We start from the raw sequence: 18142 nt of genomic DNA, 5'->3' as shown, positions 1-18142 counted from the left end.
CCGGAGGCTGCTCAATCCAGCTGATTACACCAAAGAATATTGCCCATTCTTAATACACGCTACCCTGGCAGAGTCATCAGAGAACCTGCAAGTGGCATGACTCAGTGTTGTATTGGAAATCCAAGGTGTAGAGTGTGTACAGGGACGAAGACAGAACAGGCCTTTGTGATGCTCCTGTGCTTCTCACCACCTGTTCAGACATGCTGCTTCCCAATCTAACAAACTGGGGCCTGTCACACGGGTATTCTGTAATCCAGTATACGATGGCTTAATATCTTCCTCAAAATAGGGTACAACATAATGGCACATCCTTGCAGTGCAGTCTTTGTGCACATTCGATTCAATTCAAGTTTAATTGTATAGCGTTTTCTGCAATTGACATTGTCTCAAAGCAGCTTCACAGAACATAAACATAGAGTAAAAGGTTAATATGATCAAGATTAATATAAAAAAACTCCCTAGAATGGAAGGAAGAAACCTTGAGAGGAACCAGACTCAAAGGGGAACCTCATCCTCATAAGGGTGACAATGGAGGGTGTGATTATAAATATACAGTCTGACAAATGTTGTATTGATGTAAAAGACCACATGGAGTTCACATCTCTTTAGTTCGCAGAGTCTAACTGGAGCTGATAGACCTCTAGATGCCTCAGGATTCTCACAGAGTCGGCCTCATCTCAGTCTTCGTCGCACGGAAGACGATCGGAGCTGGTACAATTTCTGGGTGCCTCGGGATGGGTAGAAAGAGAGAAGCAGTGGTGAGGGATTAGTGTAGATGCTGTTCATAATATTTGCAATTCTGATGTTACAATATTATGGGACATATTATGTGTACGCCTGACTAAAGAGATGAGTTTTTAATCTACATTTAAACTCAGAAAGTGTGTCTGAGCCCCGAACACTATCAGGAAAACTATTCCAAAGTTTGGGAGCTAAATATGAAAACGCTCTACCGCCTTTAGTAGACTTGGGTATTCTGGGAATTACCAGGAGTTGTGAGATTTTTTATCTAAAGGATTGTAACGTGTTAGAAGACTAGTTAGATACATGGGAGCTAAACCATTAAGAGCCTTGTACGTAAGTAGCAGCAGTTTGTTATAAATTCTAAACTTAACAGGTAGCCAGTGTAGAGATGATAAAATTGGGGTTATATGGTCATACTTTCTTGTCCTGTGAGAACTCTGGCAGCTGCATTTTGAACTAACTAACCTACTTATTAAAGATGCAGGACATCCACCTAGTAATGCATTACAATAGTCCAGTCTAGAGGTCATGAATGCATGAACTAGCTTCTCAGCATCAGATACAGACAGGATGTTTCTCAGCTTGGCAATGTTTCTAAGGTGGAAGGAGGCTGTTTTTGTGGTATGGGCGATATGATTTTCTAAAGACAAGTTGCTGTCTAATATAACACCCAGGTCTTTCACTGTTGAGCTAGTAATAACAGTACATCCCTCTAAATGGAAGTTGAATTGTGAGAGCTTCTGTGTACTGGCTTTTGGACCGATAAGTAGTGTTTCTGTCTTATTGGAGTTTATCAACAGAAAATTACAGCTCATCCAGTCTTTTATCTCTCTAGCGCACTCAGTTAATTTGGACAATTTAGCTATTTCATCTGGTTTTGATGAGATGTATATAAAACTGTGTGTCGTCAGCATAACAGTGGAAACTAATTCCATGTCTTCTAATGATGTTCCCTAATGGAAGCATGTATATTGAGAAAAGCAGAGGTCTTAGAACTGATCCTTGAGGGACCCCATGATTAACTGGCAATAAACTGGAGGATTCACCATTTACATGCATAGCATGTAAGCATGCAATATATTTAATCAATATCACAAGCAGGATTGCTGTTGTCTGAATATGAGAAATTTAAAAAATTGACATTTCGGACACAGTATGGTGAAATGTTCTGTTCATTTTTGTCTTATGAATGGAAATTAATCTAGAAGAAGCCACACTTACTCAGTGATAGACAGCCAGTTAGCAGGATAGCTTAATCCCAATTACAGTCCTGTTAAAGGCACTGCTGGTAAAATTGGCTTCTCTTCTTACTTTTCATGGTCAGCTAATGAGCTTTCATAATTTAAGTCAGACATAATATTCATGAACATTGCATCACTTTCCATGTTTCCATGTTACTGTAGTACAGTAACTGTGTCAAACTAAGAAGTGGATTTTTAAGTGGAAAATAGACAAGCAGAGCGATACAATGAGGCACATTAAATTCTCAAAGTATGGTTGGACTTAATATGAACACTCTTGTTGTGCAGATTAGTGGACCAGATCGAACTGTTGTACAAGACCTACACAAGACCAAAACATTTTGTTTTTCTGTCATGTAAAACAACTCATTATATCAAAAGTTTTTACATTTTAAAAAGTGATTTTATGACTTTTTGACAAGCCTGAATCTTCCATTTATAATTTTTAAAAAATATATTTTTATTTCTTTGAAATAAGGGCCTTGCTCAAGGGCCCAGCATTGGAAGCTTGGCACTGCTGTGGCTTGAACTCCAACTCCTCCAATCAACAAACCAGAGTCTTCACCGCTTAAGCCACCACTACCCTATGATTACGATTACTGAAATTTCTAATGGTTATATTGGAGGAATCATTTAGGCTATAGAAATCAGAGATTCAGAGCAATAATCCACCTAGAATTGATCCACCTCTATAAATCTATTTTCTTTCTGCTGAAAATTATACATTTCTTCTTTCTGCAGCTCAAAATCTCTCACAATTTAGCTCTCTTTAGAGATTTTAAAAAGCTTTTACAAACCAGATCAGAGCTTTGTAAACAATAGACAGGGTGTCGTGGTGACAGTTTTGCAGTATAGAAAGGGCATGATGATGAACGATCACACTCATCCTCCCATTACTACCATTACCATTTATAGTAAAGTGCACCACTAAGGCTGATCTGGCAACATGACAAGCAGGAGAAGGAAGATAAATGTCTGCATGCTTTTTGCTTTAATTGTTGGTAAGAGGGTCTTACATGCTTAATGCTCAGAGCTCTAGGATGTTGTAGAAGGCTTTAGAGAGAAGCATGATTGCCTTTTAGTGCATCTTCAGCACAAATACTAACATCCAGGTGTTCCGAAGAGTTCCACCAAATTCTCATGAAATGCCCACTGGCCTTTTCCTCACTTCTCATCTCCTTCTTTGCTCAGTCTTAACAGCATTAACACGTGTAGACCCTCGGTGGCAGGTTATTGAAAATGGACTGTGTGTGTTGGCAGTCATGTGACCTCCTGCATATATTCGAGGAACACACGAGCACAATGGGGATGATCTGATTTATTTGTAGGTGCGAGTTTGACTGGGGTTGTGTGTGATTTTCTCGGGTGGCTTGAATCCTAGCTGCGGTCCCACAGGTCACAGTATAAATGCAGTGAGCACAGTTACTGTTTTTCTGACCCAATTACTTGTATAGCACCAAGTCTTTTTTTAGTGGAAGCAGTGGATTTTTAGTGGTTTATTCTCCTCCACCCCCAAGAAAAATGAAATTTATGAATTACCATGTTGTTCGAATAAGCCTGATGTATTTGGCAGATATGTAGTTGGTAGACATTTGTTAACATTACAATCTACATACATTTTGGTATAATGAGTGTATACTGTGTATATAAGCTATTTTATTTATTTATTTATTAGCTGAATTGCATGAAATGGTTACATCTCCTCCTAGTGAATTTGACAGATTGTTAAAACAGATGCTAGCTCTCAGATGCACCCAATCCTGCTGTCACACAAGCGTCTCCCGGCCTGCCGCTGATTCAGAGCTGCTAGTGCCAGGAGTCTTTTTACACGACTTACATGGCAATTCATGACCAATTACCTCACCGATTTATTTCATTCCGGAATTTTCCAAGCTTCCGCTCGGAATACGTATGTAATGACACCGATGCGCATTTGCATACATTATGTTAAAGGGGCGGTTGTTGATGTTAATACATCAGTTAGTTTCTGTTTTAATGAGCCCAGCAGACAGGGAAGGAGACAGACCACATCCTTATGTGAATGTGTGCTTATATGCTGGCTTAGGAAAATTCCACTTGCTATAATTTGGTCTTTTTCTTTCCCTTTTTGTGCTGCTGCATGCTTTAATCTTCTTATGCTCCTAAGCCTCGACCTGAGCTACACAAAAAGTATCCAAGTCACACATTCAGCTTTCACAATACTTCTCAGCTACATTTACTTCATTTGGCAGACCTCTTCTTAGGATTTTCAAACAAGAGACTTCAACTATCCATCAGCTATCGAAGACCTATTAATACAGATAGGTTGATTTTATTGCCTCTTTAAAGCCACTCCGCTTGAAGTCACCTTGCCTAGTTTACGGGTTTTATTGTACTTCTAATGGCTTCTGAGTGCCGGGAAATGAAGAACACTCACTTGCAAGTCTGACAACTAGCAGATGGAGGCTGGATTTTTCAGTTTGGACGGTTCTCTGAATGTATGTGATTGGTTTATTGAGTTCAGCGCTGAGATTGAGTGCAGTGACCCTTGTCGAATGCTAACACTGTAATGGTTTCTTAAGCATATGCAATATCTCTCAAGTCAGGCAGTGCACACATTAAAGTTTTCTTTTAGCCATGAAATAAAACCCAAATGCGTATAAAGGTAGGTTTATTTTTTTTACATCAAGGTTTTGATTGGCACTATAATAACCTTGTGAGGGTGATGTCTCACAATCACTGCCATCACATTTCTTATCTAGAATGCAGTAATGATTACTTTTATCGTGTCTGCACCTTTTTATAACTTACTTCTCTGATTTAAACCTCTAAAGACTTGCATGGCTATGAGTCACCCTGGTATATTATTATCATTACTTTTTCTAACAGAATTTGCAGTCCTAAAAATTAATGGAAAATGGCATGTTATTCTCCAGATCTGGAAAAGTTTCGAAAATCTTGGACTTTTTCCATTAACCTTAATATCATCATTGTCGTTCAAGGTCCCTGGTTGTGGTATAGTATAGAAAAGAAACATGACATCATGGGTCTATCCAATACATTTTGACCATTTGATGCGATTCACAATGCTGGCTTTGTTACAATTTGATTCAGTTTGAAAGTCTACAAAATATTAATGACGAAAAACCATGACTAAATAAAGCTTGGTTTTAATTCCTGAATATGGAACAATGTAAAATGTACAAACTAGTCTGTATAAAATGTATGGATTTCGTCCAAACAGAGGTGTAATAATGTAAACAAAACATACTACATGATAAGTGGGTGAAGAAGTTAAGGCTCAATATCTGGCATTCACATCATCTTGCTTCCAGTTAACAGACATAAAGTAGATTAGTTTTTATTTTTGTCCAACCAAGATCACCGCCGCCGCCACCTCCAACAGATGACATAAAATACAGAAATGATTTATTTGTAACTTAGTCTGTACCTTCAAGAAAACTTATAATGAAAGTCATTTTAAATGAAACAACCCCAAATTTGGTGTAATTTCTTTAATCCACTTTTCCCTGACACGTCAGCAACGGCGCATTCGAAGCCCGTGTAAAATACCACAGCGGTGTAAACATGAACGAGGCGGATTGATTTCTCAATCACCGATTGTTCAGAAGTGAACAGCACATGATTACAGACTTGACATATGCCAGAAATAGTAATCATGAACTGTTTTTCTTACATACGTGAGTGTGTCCTTATGTCTCGGAGGAACAGTTTTATTCCTGTAATGCCTGCCTGTGCTATAAAACTCAACCCTAACGCTTTCATACAATAATGCAGAGTTCTTGAGAGGTGTTAGATTTAATTTTAGCTCACTTGTTCAGTATCGGGACCGACCAACCTACCTGATTAAGTGCCTTCTAGATCATGTAAATATTTGCGCTCCTGGGGCGAGTGGAATGGCTTATTCAGGAAAATATGGTAAAATGTTAAGGAAAGTTATTGCAAGGAAATATATTCTGATTTTCCCCGGATATAAAAGATTGGTTACTGGATGCATTCGTGTACGCCTGAAGGTGGCTGAATAGAGACATGTGCGAGAGAGTGGACACATGATCCATAATCCAGTCGTAGCTATCTGTAGTTTGGCAGCACCGCTGCAGCAGGTCTCTGCTAATAGCTCTATATTTCATAGTGGAAAGCCCTCTGCCACGATCCAATTGATGGACGACTGTGTCTCTTTCACCCCCAGCTTCCTCGCTTATGGCCCACAACTCTTCTCCCATGACCCTCTCAATGTTCACGTATGTTCTGTTCTCCATCTGACACGATTCTCTCTCTCTCTCTCTCTCTCTCTCTCTCTCATTTGCTCCTCAGTTTGACAAAGCATATGCCTACAGCATCCGGCACATGTTTGGGAAGGAAGGCAAGAGAACAGACTACACGCCCTACAGCTGCATGAAAGTGATTTTATCCAATCCACCCAGCCAAGGCGACTACCACGGTGAGCAGAGTTCTTTTAAATACAACGCTCTGTTGGGGGGAGATGTATGTAATGACCTGAAAATAAAAACGGATAATGTCCTGAAGAAAAAAAAAGAAAGATGGAAAATTGATAATTAATTAAGTCTCATACTGCAAACCAGAATGACCAGAATAATAATTACAGAATTACTTATATAATGAATAAAAGACAAGAGCCGTACAGGCATAAGAAAATAAAAAAATGACCTGGTGGCGTGGCTTCCTCTTATATACCGCAGCACTTAACTTATCAACGAAGGATTTAGATCGAAAGAGAAACAGAAAACTCAGCACAGACACTTGAGACTCCTTCCATAAATGTTAAATAAACATTTGCTTACAGAAAAATTCACCGCGATATACAGTAATTACACATTTCTCTTTAAGTAACACCTCTTTGAAGAGCAATTTTGCCGTAAATGTAAATAAACCAGTGACTTCACTACTGTAGTCAGAGCTGGTGTTATATACAACTAATCCCAAGCTGACCTATCCGAATATGGATTTAAACGACACTGTGCTATAAACTGTTCTAATCTCAGCTGATCTAATGTTTGTATTTCTCCTGTCATTCTCATGTTCTCCTCTCAGGATGTCCATTCCGCCACAGTGACCCAGAGCTGCTGAAGCAAAAGCTGCAGTCATATAAACTCTCTCCTGGTGGGATCATGCAGGTGGGCACACACACACAATCACACACATGCGCACGCACACACGCACGTGCACACACGCGCACACGCACAGCCACCTGTGTCATATTAAGACATTAGACACAGGATAAAAGCGGCTCTCCTCTATACGACTCCTCCAACAGCTTTAAAGCTGAGCTCGATGTCATTTGCTGCTGTTTGTTCAACCGAAAATAATGCACTAGGTTACGCACGTGCGATTGTTCTGCAGCCGAAAAGCTTCTTCACAAGGACTTGATTTTATAAGAGCAGTGAAACGAACTTGGCTCTTGTAACTGTAAACAAGAAAGCGTCACTCTATCTTGACTCATTTTGCTGGTAGGAACAAGATGTTGACCAAACGTTCACGTGTTTCCTGGCAGTTTTATTACTGTCACCCAAGTCATATAAAATAAGTTTAGCAGCTGAATGGACTTTAAAAATGCCTCATGTGTTAGTGTTTGCCATTTAAATAGCTTTTGTTGTGTGATTCAGAGTTGCAAATAAATGAACGTGAAATGGTACCATGTTTAGTGCTGCATCACACGACGGAATGGAAATTCTAAAGGAAGTCACCAGACACTGTTTACCAATATTAACTAGGAGCAGTCAGACACAATGCGTTAATTAGTCATTTGATTGGTTTATAGCATCTTATTTCTACCTTAGTAAATGCGTCAGGCTGTTGCCATGACAATATAAACAACAGTTTATAACAACGTAAAAAACAGTCCCATAAATCCATAAACTTTAAATGAATGGTGCAGTCTTCATTAACTGTGCTACACCTCTGGGCATGTTTGGTAATGATATCTGTATGGATATATGTACTGTATTAGATGTCTATTTCGGATATTTATTGATCATTATTACTGAGGAACTGACATAATTATTGATAATCATTACAATAGGTCACAACTAGAATAAACATAAACGTTCTAAAAGAATGTGCACTTTACATTATTTCTAATACCTCATTATATCCTGTATATTCAAATAAATATAAGGTAGTTGTGTAAAGAACCTGGACGTAAACAACAAGCAATAACAGTAATCACCAAGACTCAAAATCTATAATCTATAATCAACAACATGGTTGATCATACAAAGTAATTAATTCCATTATTTTATAGTTAGAATTTTATATATTCAATTCAAGTTTATTTGTATAGCGCTTTTTACAATTGACAATGTCTCAAAGCAGCTTTACAGAACATAAACATAGAACAAAAGGTTAATGTAAAGAATAATATAAAAAAATAATATATTCTTATTTTATTACATCTGAATCTTTTCTAGCAGTGATTTTTTTTTTCCATCGGTTTTGTCACGTGCTGCATATTGAGCAGGATCCAGTGTTGTCGAGTGGTGTAGCAAACCCTGTAGTGGAGAAGTCCTTCGGCGTTGTACCCCCTCTTGATACTTGGCATGAACAGTGATTATAAATCGCTTGTCTCATGTCCCCCGCTGGAACCGTGAAATGTTTCTGAACACGTCTGCGCTGAGTGTCACAGGAGAACACAAGAAATGAACAGCATTATTAATCACATTCCAAGTTTAATTATGCTTTGGTTTGAAAACTTGGAAGAAAAAAAAAAGTAGTGGGGTCGATCTATAGAATTATATTTTTATGTTATATATTCTGATGCTCTGATTTCAGTTCAAGTGATATTTTAATAGAAACAGGGGTTTATCTACTGTAATATAGATTAATTTAAAGAATATAAATACAGTTTATTCTGTAAACTGAAAAAATAAATTAACAAAAAATATTCCCATATTAAATTAAATAAATTGAAACCAATTAAAAAACAGAAATAAAATGTTTTTATTATTATTATTATTATTATTATTATTATTATTGAGTTTAAAGCTAATATTTAGCAATGCCTGAAATCAACTACAAATGCATTGATTAAATGATATACTGATACAATCTGCTCAGCGTGGTGTAAGTGGTCGAGTGGCCAGTGGCCTCTAAGCTATTCGCTTTGCTAAATGGCAGAGACATCTAGCCAAAACAGCATGCCACTTAACAAAAAACATAAATATCACGTTACTGCATGACACAAATCAGGCACTCAAGCACATTGTGTATACCATATAGGAAATAGCATGTAGTTTGCTCATTTGAGATTCCGAATATCACTTGGCAAGCCTCCACTTCCTGGTCAGTAGGTCTCTGTAATGAAGGGTAATTTCATTCAGCCGTTTTTAATTCTCTATGACCCACTCTTTAAAACCCAGTGATTTAAAGCACACATTTGGCAGCTTTTAAGACCTGAAATTATGTTATAGCGCATAAGCAATGAACTGAGGTCACTGATTATTACTGGAATGTTCTGATGTAGTTATGGGCCTCAGACACCAGTGTATTTAATGGACTGATGAAAATTAGTCTATTAAAGCTCGGTCTTAAAAATATATATTCATAGTGCCATGAAGAAAGTTTGTTCAAGTCTCTCTATATCATCTTATTGTGAAAGCTTAGAAGTTTAGTGTTTATATAAGGTGATGTTTAGTTCAGTGTTATGCAGAGGACTAGTCTGGCTTTGCTAACCTATACTCATTTAATATTGGGAATGAAAGGAATTGCATGGTTTGTATAGTGGTGAACAAATCATAAGTTTATTAGCTAGCCCATTGGCACGTAAAGCCAGGAGTGTGCTGTTCAGTCTCATGGTTAGGTTTCTGGGAGATCTAACTGACCAGGCTAAAAAGTGGTAAGCAAGGCTAGACTAGATAATCAGGCAGCACTAAGGGACAAGAAAGAGTTTCAGATCTTTATCCATTTCAAAAAAGTTTCCAATGTTGCACAATGTGTTTTTGTGCCTGTGACAATAACTCAGCATGATGTTAGTCAATGTTTTAGCTGTGGGGTTTAGTTTTCTGTCCACATATGGCACAGAAAAGATTTTACCTGAGGACTAACTGGGTTTAAATCTTTATTTTCTGTTCATATGTTTACCCACAAAGTGGGAGATATGACAGGTTTGCACCAAACTTTATTTTGCTCACTTGAAGCATTTCAAAAAATCACATCTTGGAGGAAGGTTCTGTCTGCACTCTTCCATATATATGGACTCATAAATGCCCCACAAATGATTGGCTAGGGTTGTTGTGATTGACAGGGGAGAGAAGGTATGACGTCCCACACAACCAGAGAGCGCAGTCTGGTGGGATTCTGATTTTAAACACATCACCTGTGAGCTTTATGCTCTAATTAAGCCAACTAATAGAGAAAAACAAACAAACAAACAATGTTTTGTTGTTAGCCAGGTTGTGCCTCAGCCTGTGTATGTAGTGCAGCAGGTTATGGCACCACATGCTACTGATTTTCCCACCCGCCGTGTTCTTCATCCTACAACTAATAGTGGCTCTAAACATGTTCAACACTAGAGAGGCTTTTTATCCAGGAAAGGAAGGAAAATTCTCACCATTTCACAAGTATCTCAGATACCAGTGTCTAAAGGAATCGTGCACTTTTCTTTGGTAAACGTATACTAGCCAGTTTGTCCAAGCCATCTTGCAGTGAGGCTGAGGGAGACCAGGGAGCAGAGCGCTAACCTAGTTTGACAATTTAGCCCATAGGCTGCACGCTTGCCGTCAAATTAAATTCACTATTAGTTCAATGACCCGAGCAGGCCCTCGTAGTCTGAGGCTGTTCCGAGAGTCCGAGACCTGTGGATTCGAGGCCACAAGCTCACACTGCAGCACTCAGCCCAGTGCGCTGGATAATTAAATACTGCAGCAAATGTGAGAGTGGTGATTAAAATGCCGAACAGCAGCCGTCTCCGTCACCCTGTCTGGTGCCAAAGTGACACCAGAGGCCAAAAGGAGCAGACGCCAGCCGGTGCGAAGTAGTGCGGGGCTCAGAATTAACCTCTCTCTCACTCTGTCAGTGAGCACCCAACACGGTGTGACTCTCACCTCTGGATGTGCTGAAGGACTTGAGAATCCCACATGCTATTTATAGCTCACAGGAGGAAGGAAGAAGAAAAAAAATTGTAAGGATATGTAATTAATAAATTTGATGAAGTATTGTTGTGATTTCTAGTCAAACACTGTGCATATGTTAAACATTCTGAGGTGGAACATTTTCTATTTGGCCTATTATATTATCCCTTATTATCTGATCACTATATGTTTAGTGTTAGTGAAATTTTAAGACACACCTTCAAACGCTTAATCTGTCTTAGAAGTAAGAAAATCCAAACATGGCCATTAAATACGAGTGTGTTCAGTAGAAGTGATTTAAAACCAAGAGGTGCTTCTATGTTTGTCGTTGATGCTATTAGCCACCATGTTATGGAGACCATCCTGAGTTTCTAAGTAACAGTTTCAAGTAGAATAAACTTATAACTCGGAGCTGCACGCCTCTGATTAGAGAGAACAGAAAATGTCTATGTCAAACTTATTTACATGCTATCTTTCCAGTATCATACAAATCAGCTCATGGTTCACTCAGCTTATGGTTCATGGTTCACTTATATGTATATGTATATGTAAATTCAGTGGCTCAGTGGTTAAGGTGTTGGGCTACTGATCGGAAGGTCATGGGTTCAAACCCCAGGTCCACCAAGCTGCCACTTCTGGGCCCCTGAGCAAGGCCCTTAACCCTCAGTTATTCAGTTGTAAGTCACTCTGGATAAGGGTGTCTGCCAAATGCCATAAAGGTAAATGTTTCAAATTTCGTACAACTGTTTCTAAATGAACATCAGTGCACTTTTATTACCAACCTTCTTTTTATAAAAATATTCATTCACTCAGTGTTGTTGTCATGACGCGGGGCAGGAAGCGAACCCAGACGCAGGATAGCAAAACAAAACAGGGTTTAATAACAAAGGGAACACAAAACATGACACAGACTGAAGACAAGACAGGACAACAGTAGATTCCGCGCTGCACAAGGCAACGCGGCACAATTAAATACACGAGACAATCATGACACAATGAGGAGCAGGTGTGGTGACAGGAAGGAGCAGACGAAGGCGGGGCAGACACGTGATGAGAAACATAAACAAAACTGCACGTGGCCAAAGTCCGAGCTGAATCATGACAGTTGTTTTATGCAACTGCACCAAAAAAATTTTCTGAAAATTTGCTGTCAGTTTGAATCTTCTTAAAGTCACCAACCTTGGACTTCATGGACCATGTGTGCTATGATGTATTGGGAAGGGATTTGCTGGCATGTGTTTGAATGGCATCAACATTTAATTGTTGCATCTGGTTGAATGCAGACGTGCTGTGACAATGTACATATGTGCTTGTGTTATTTTTATCTTGATGATCTCAAGATGCATGCAACAACCACAGTGGTGCCAGTACTGTATATACTGTACTGGCAGAGACTCCTTTTTTTCCTTTTCTTTTCTTTCTTTCTGTCTTTTTTCCTTTCCAAAGTTCATCTGGCAGACGTGTCACCACTCGGATCGTGTTAATTTTAAGTCCAACGTACTGCAGGTGGATTTTGACCTGAATCCTCCAACTTTTTTGTCTCTTTGGGCAGAAAACAATACGAAGCAGCCTCTGTTTATGTGGCTATAATGCTGGATTTTTAATATTCTCTTTTCTTTTTCTTGGTATCCCAAGCTAATTATCTAGCTAAAGTTACTCCTATATTCTCTTCAGATCCACATCCTCCAGAACCTTATCACATGATCAGTTCTTCTACTAGAACTGCACCTGATTCTGAAGAATTGAGAATGATTGACTCTGTCCTGGGGAAAAAAATCATTTCTACGCCAAACCTCAGCTTTAACTTGTTTTATAGGCGATCGAGTCGTCAAACTGAACCCAACCCGACCGGCCCTACAGTTCTCCTCTCTGATATGAGATAAGAGCTGGATGCGGGGTTTTAAGTGAACTCTTTCCACCATCTGTCACACTTCTCACACTTCATGCTGTGATGCCATGTGTAATACACTTCAGCATGTGTCGATATCTTGCTCAGCTGGAATGCACTGAATTCAACAACACGAGCTCAGGGAAGACTGTAAGGATGTCAGACGCAGCATTAAACATTAATCACAAATTCTCGTTTTGGCTTTAAATTCATTTGGTTGAATTCTTTATAATTATGCAGAGTTCAGCTTCGAGTTTTGAGGTTGTCATTTTGTTAGGAATTAACTGTACATTGCAAAACATGGCCTTCATGTCAAAGTGCAAATTAAAAGCAATGGAGCGTTTAACGGTTGATCTTTTTGTTCTCTCTTCCTTTTTCTCTCTCCCTCCATCTCTCTCTCTCTCTCTCTCTCTCTCTCTCTCTCTCTCTCTCTCTCTCTCTCTCTCTCTCTCTCTCTCTCTCTCTCTGTGTTACAGATTTTGGACCTTGTCAAGGGAATGCACTATCAGCTGGCATGCCAGAAGTACTTTGAACTGACACACAATGTAAGCTTGCCTTTTGATTCTGACCCTCTTTCTGTTTTTCGCCGCCTCCGTGACAACCCTGTAATCCATCCACAGCGGTTCCACCGAGTCCGGCCACCGTAATCACATCCATCATTATCTTTCACTGCCGCTTTATTTTCATGGGATTATCAGAGCACTTAGGATTGAATTCCATTTAGGATTTATTTATTTATTCATTTATTTATTTATTTTATTTGCGCTAATGTGTTTTAGCATCAGACCTTTTGACATGCAGTTTGGGTCACAACTGAAAAAAGATTGTTTTAAATGATTCATATTCTATTGTTGCCCGGAAGGGCAAAATTGCTAACTACCCAAGAGCAAAATTGGCCTGGATGCTAAAATTGGTGGGTCGTCTTTATTTTATGAGAAGCAGCTGTTGACGAGTTTTTGTTTTGTTTTGTTTTTCCCAGAGTTCAGTAATGCGTACTATAAAGCGAGGCTTGAAAGCTGCAGATTTGTGGGTCAGAGCCAGTGGGAAAGCAAATGAATGAGTAAACATTTCACTGTGTGCTGATTTCTGGTGGTGTTTCAGCCCCTGCTGTGCTCATGGTATTTAGACATAATGCTGTATAGACCGTGTTGATGCGACACAATTCCAAACACCCACCAACACACACACAAAACACACACAGAGAAAAGTTTCCAAACCGTGTCAGTCAGGATTAGCGGTGTCCTGTCCCTCCACTCAGAAGGCAGGCCCCATGTTGACAGGTTATGGATGAAAATAAGCGCAGATACCTGAGCTGAGCGAACGGCTTGGTGACAAGTTAATTTGAGTGAAAAGGAGAAAATCTTTGATCCGAAAGCGAGAGCTAAACCTTTCAAATACTCATCATTACTGTCACGTAAGAAGTGTTTGAGGCTTTGGGATGAAGGAAAATATCCTGGGTATAGTGCCAAAAGGTTAAACAACTCATCAGTGTGCAAGCCAGAGACTTTTCAGGGTAAACTGGGGGAAAATAAATCACTTCCTGAAATGGATAAAAGGTGTATAAGCTGTGTATTTGTGTATCTGATTCATGTACAGCAACAACACTGTACTGTATGTAAGGAATGAATGCGATACACATGCTGCTAAACAAAAATGAAATGCAGCGTGGAACATTTATTACCCCGGGTTTGATTTTCAAATACAAATTTTATTTTATTGTATTTTATTCACATGCAGTGACGTGCTTTATCGACTGTAGTGTAATAAAAAAGAGAATCAATAAGAATAAAAAAAGGAATATAATAAAGAATAAAAATATACTAACAACAGAATTGTCCAAACACGTGAGAGGGGAGAAGGTGAATGGGGGACAATTAACAATGCAGATTAGTGTTAGAATAGTTATTACAATGAATAAAGGGTGTGTTGAGTAGACAAGTCCAGAACAGTCCTGGTTCTAAGTGTTTTTCCTGGTTGAGGGCCTGAATGGCCTGCAGGAAACAGCTTCTCCTCATTATTTCTCTTATGGCAAACAGTTGTTTATTACTCATATAGAAAATGGTCAGTTATTACACTGGCTGATTAGTATAAAAAGACACGTATTGCTTTTTATTTGTTGTTGTTGTTAATAATTACATTTATTGAGGAACGTCCACAGATTTAAATTACAAGAGACCAGCCGACAAACTGTTACTATAGAAACGCAATGTTTTTTAAACGGCATTAATATACAGTATGCCTGCGATTTGCCCTACAGCTGTGCTATTAAAGGAAATGACCACATTGTGACCAACTGAGAATTCAACAGCACTGTTGTATAAAAAAAGTATGTGGCCCAATTAGCAGTCTACATCAAGTGTCGTTGATGATTGGTGGCACCATCCAAGGAGTACATGAAGGTAGTGTGGAAAGGTTTGGGGTCTCTGTGCCCTAGCTGGAGGAAATGTAATCATAACTCACTCCTGTGATGTGATTCACATTTTCTGCACTTTAATTTTAATGTGTTTTAAAAAGCCCTGATCTGTGGCCCCAAATCCCTCTTGATGGAAGAGATTCACCGTGCACCGTGTTCGTGGATAGATTTAAAGCGCTCAGTGTCCGTGATTAGATTGAACTGCTTATAATGGATTACAATGAAAACAGCAGTGCCTCTGTGAACCACAGGTCCTGTTTAGCAGCGGATGACTAATAGACAAACAGTGTGAACAACTCGTCTTTCCCCTAAATGAAAAGCCAGCCCTCCTGATGAACAGCCTAACGGGGCTTGAATGATGAGCTGTCTGTTTCCACAGACAGTGAAACGCGCATATATCTGAAAGTCAGGAGTCATATTTTAAGTCGCTTGTATGAAAAGACATCACTGACATTAATGTGCACGATAAAGCATACTTATTGACGCATGAATAGATTCCCTGCCCCCTTCCACCCACTGTCTGATTTGATATGCAGGAGTCATCAGAGGCATAAAGACACGCTTGTTAGGCCACGTGGTGGGACTTTAATCACCGCCATATGTCCCACCTGCTCCCACCGCCACGAGTTAGAACGGATAGTTCGCCACCATTCCTCCCGCCCCGCCGGCGTTTATTAAAGGTCAAAATGTAATACTTCATCGGTGAAATATTTACACAAGGGCAATAAATCAAGTGCTGGAGAGAGTAATGAAAAGGCAGCAAGGAGTTTTGGCAGCATTGCAGTTCCCCTCCTTGCTTCAAAGCAAGGTGGAACATGACCTCACTCCAAACTTGCTGGATCGATACAGCATTATGCTTCAATTTTATTTATTTCAATTTTATTTATTTTTTTTATTTTTTTATTCAGCACTCTGATGGTACATTTCACTCTAATGCAAAGATTCCCAGCATTTTACTGAATTCCAGCTAAAATTATTTGCCTAAAGTACAGCTCCATATTTTAAGTGAATATTGACAATTTATTGATTTTTTTTTTTAAGTGCCACCATATAGCAGGTTTCATTTCAGTACAAATATATAAGCATTGCTACTTTTTAAAGTACAGCTTTCGTTTCTTCTTGTTTTGTCCTCCAAAGCTTATCCTACTAATAGTCATATAACATATCGTACATATCAAGGAGTATCAGTCATAGAGGGTGAAGGCTATGACATGCTTCCTCCATGACTTTTAAAGTTAACCTCCGCTCTTTTAAAACAGGACAGTGACATCTGCCGTCTTCTGCATACACGATCACACCCACTCATCATCATTGACCGAGAGCACAACCAGTTTTGCTCCCTTGACCCCTGACTACAGACAGCTGTGGCTCTGAACCTTCCACAACTGCAGCAATGTAATACCATTGAGATTGCAGTGCTAGCATGAACAATGTTTTTGGAAACCTTGCTCTAATGTCTTAAGACTCGAAAGGATCTGTATGTGAGGGATCGCTCAGTTGTGCTCTCAAACAACATCGTTGACCTGGGTTTTCTCCTCTCTGAGGGCAAGAAGACTTCAGATCTGATTCATTTCTGGAAGACTAGAAAATGTACAGGGCTCTGGTGATGTTCCCAACAGTTCACATACAGTTAAACTGTCTACTTCCCTTTACTTTAAACAATGGAAAAGAACTCCAATCTCCTGACAAGGCAGCACAGTGGGAATGTTTGGTGTAACTTCAAAGCTACATCAGGCTTGTAGAGAGGTAGAAAGGAGGGCAGAGCATGTCTTTTTCACTTTGCAAAAGAAGTTCATTTCCATAAACAACATTGCTCTAATCTCAATATCCTCTCTTACTGTGTAAAGTGCCAACACAAGCTTGTGAAACTTTCCAAATGTTCTGATTCCTCCTTACAGATTGACGATGCTGGATTTTCTCTGAATCACCCAAACCAGTACTTCATTGAGAGTCAGAGGCTTCTCAGTGGAGGAAAAGAGGTCAAGAAAGAAGCAGAGATGCCTCAAAGGGGACAGGAAAATACGGCCAGTAATGTTCCCAGTGTCCCTCCATCACGTAAGAGCAGCTCCACTCAAGCTGTGGATGATATTGGGGATTTAGAGTCATACTTCATTGATGAGTAAAGCATACAGTCAAACAAATCTGACTGGAATGCTGAAATTTGTCACGATTTTTCAGTTGTCATAATATCTGTTGTTTATATGGTAATTATTGGTAGTAACAATATTTCATGTTTTCTGGGTTCATTAAAAATAAAATAAAATTTTAATAATGAAGACTAAACTGTTTTTATTTGATCTAGACACTACTCCAAAACCTTTCTAATCTATTTGCACTTTAACTTTATTTGTTTTGTTTTTATTCATATCACTTTGTGTTGGATTCATATCCATCCATTTAAATGGAAACAAGATACGTATTCAAATGTAGGTCTGTGTTGAAATACTTTCGAGCAAACACACAATACCTAGTAAAGTATTAGTACTAATAAAGTAGTAATACTAACCACATTAGTTCTATAAAAGATGCCATTTTGTGCTTCTTAATTAACTGAATTACAAAACTAGAAAGTGATGAAAAGGGAAATCTAAAACCAAACCAAAATGGTTTAGTCCATAAAATTAGCCTTCATTCATTCATTAATTCATTTGTTGAACCTTTACACAAAACAATCAACAAAAATAAAGCACAGATTTAATATCATTGTTTTAAGCAAGCAGATAGACATACAGACTATAATCCATGCTTCAGGTGGCTTTTTGTTGGTGCT

At 38.9% G+C, this 18142-nt stretch overlaps 1 protein-coding gene across 2 annotated transcripts in view; it reads left to right on the top strand.

Annotated features, from left to right (window-relative positions):
* The window catches only part of prim2 (DNA primase subunit 2), a 61603-nt gene extending 43959 nt beyond the window's left edge, over positions 1-17644 (top strand). For both annotated transcript variants that reach the window (XM_047812941.1, XM_027175107.2), the window contains 4 exons: positions 6300-6426; positions 7038-7120; positions 13436-13504; positions 17271-17644. In XM_047812941.1, the coding sequence (XP_047668897.1) occupies positions 6300-6426; positions 7038-7120; positions 13436-13504; positions 17271-17495 (504 nt within the window). In that variant the 3' untranslated portion in view covers positions 17496-17644. The remainder of the gene's footprint in view (positions 1-6299; positions 6427-7037; positions 7121-13435; positions 13505-17270) is intronic.
* Positions 17645-18142: the final 498 nt, after the last annotated feature.

Source organism: Tachysurus fulvidraco, chromosome 4, assembly GCF_022655615.1.
Source record: "Tachysurus fulvidraco isolate hzauxx_2018 chromosome 4, HZAU_PFXX_2.0, whole genome shotgun sequence".
Taxonomy (NCBI): Eukaryota; Metazoa; Chordata; class Actinopteri; order Siluriformes; family Bagridae; genus Tachysurus; species Tachysurus fulvidraco.
This window is presented reverse-complemented; position numbering and strand designations above follow the sequence as displayed.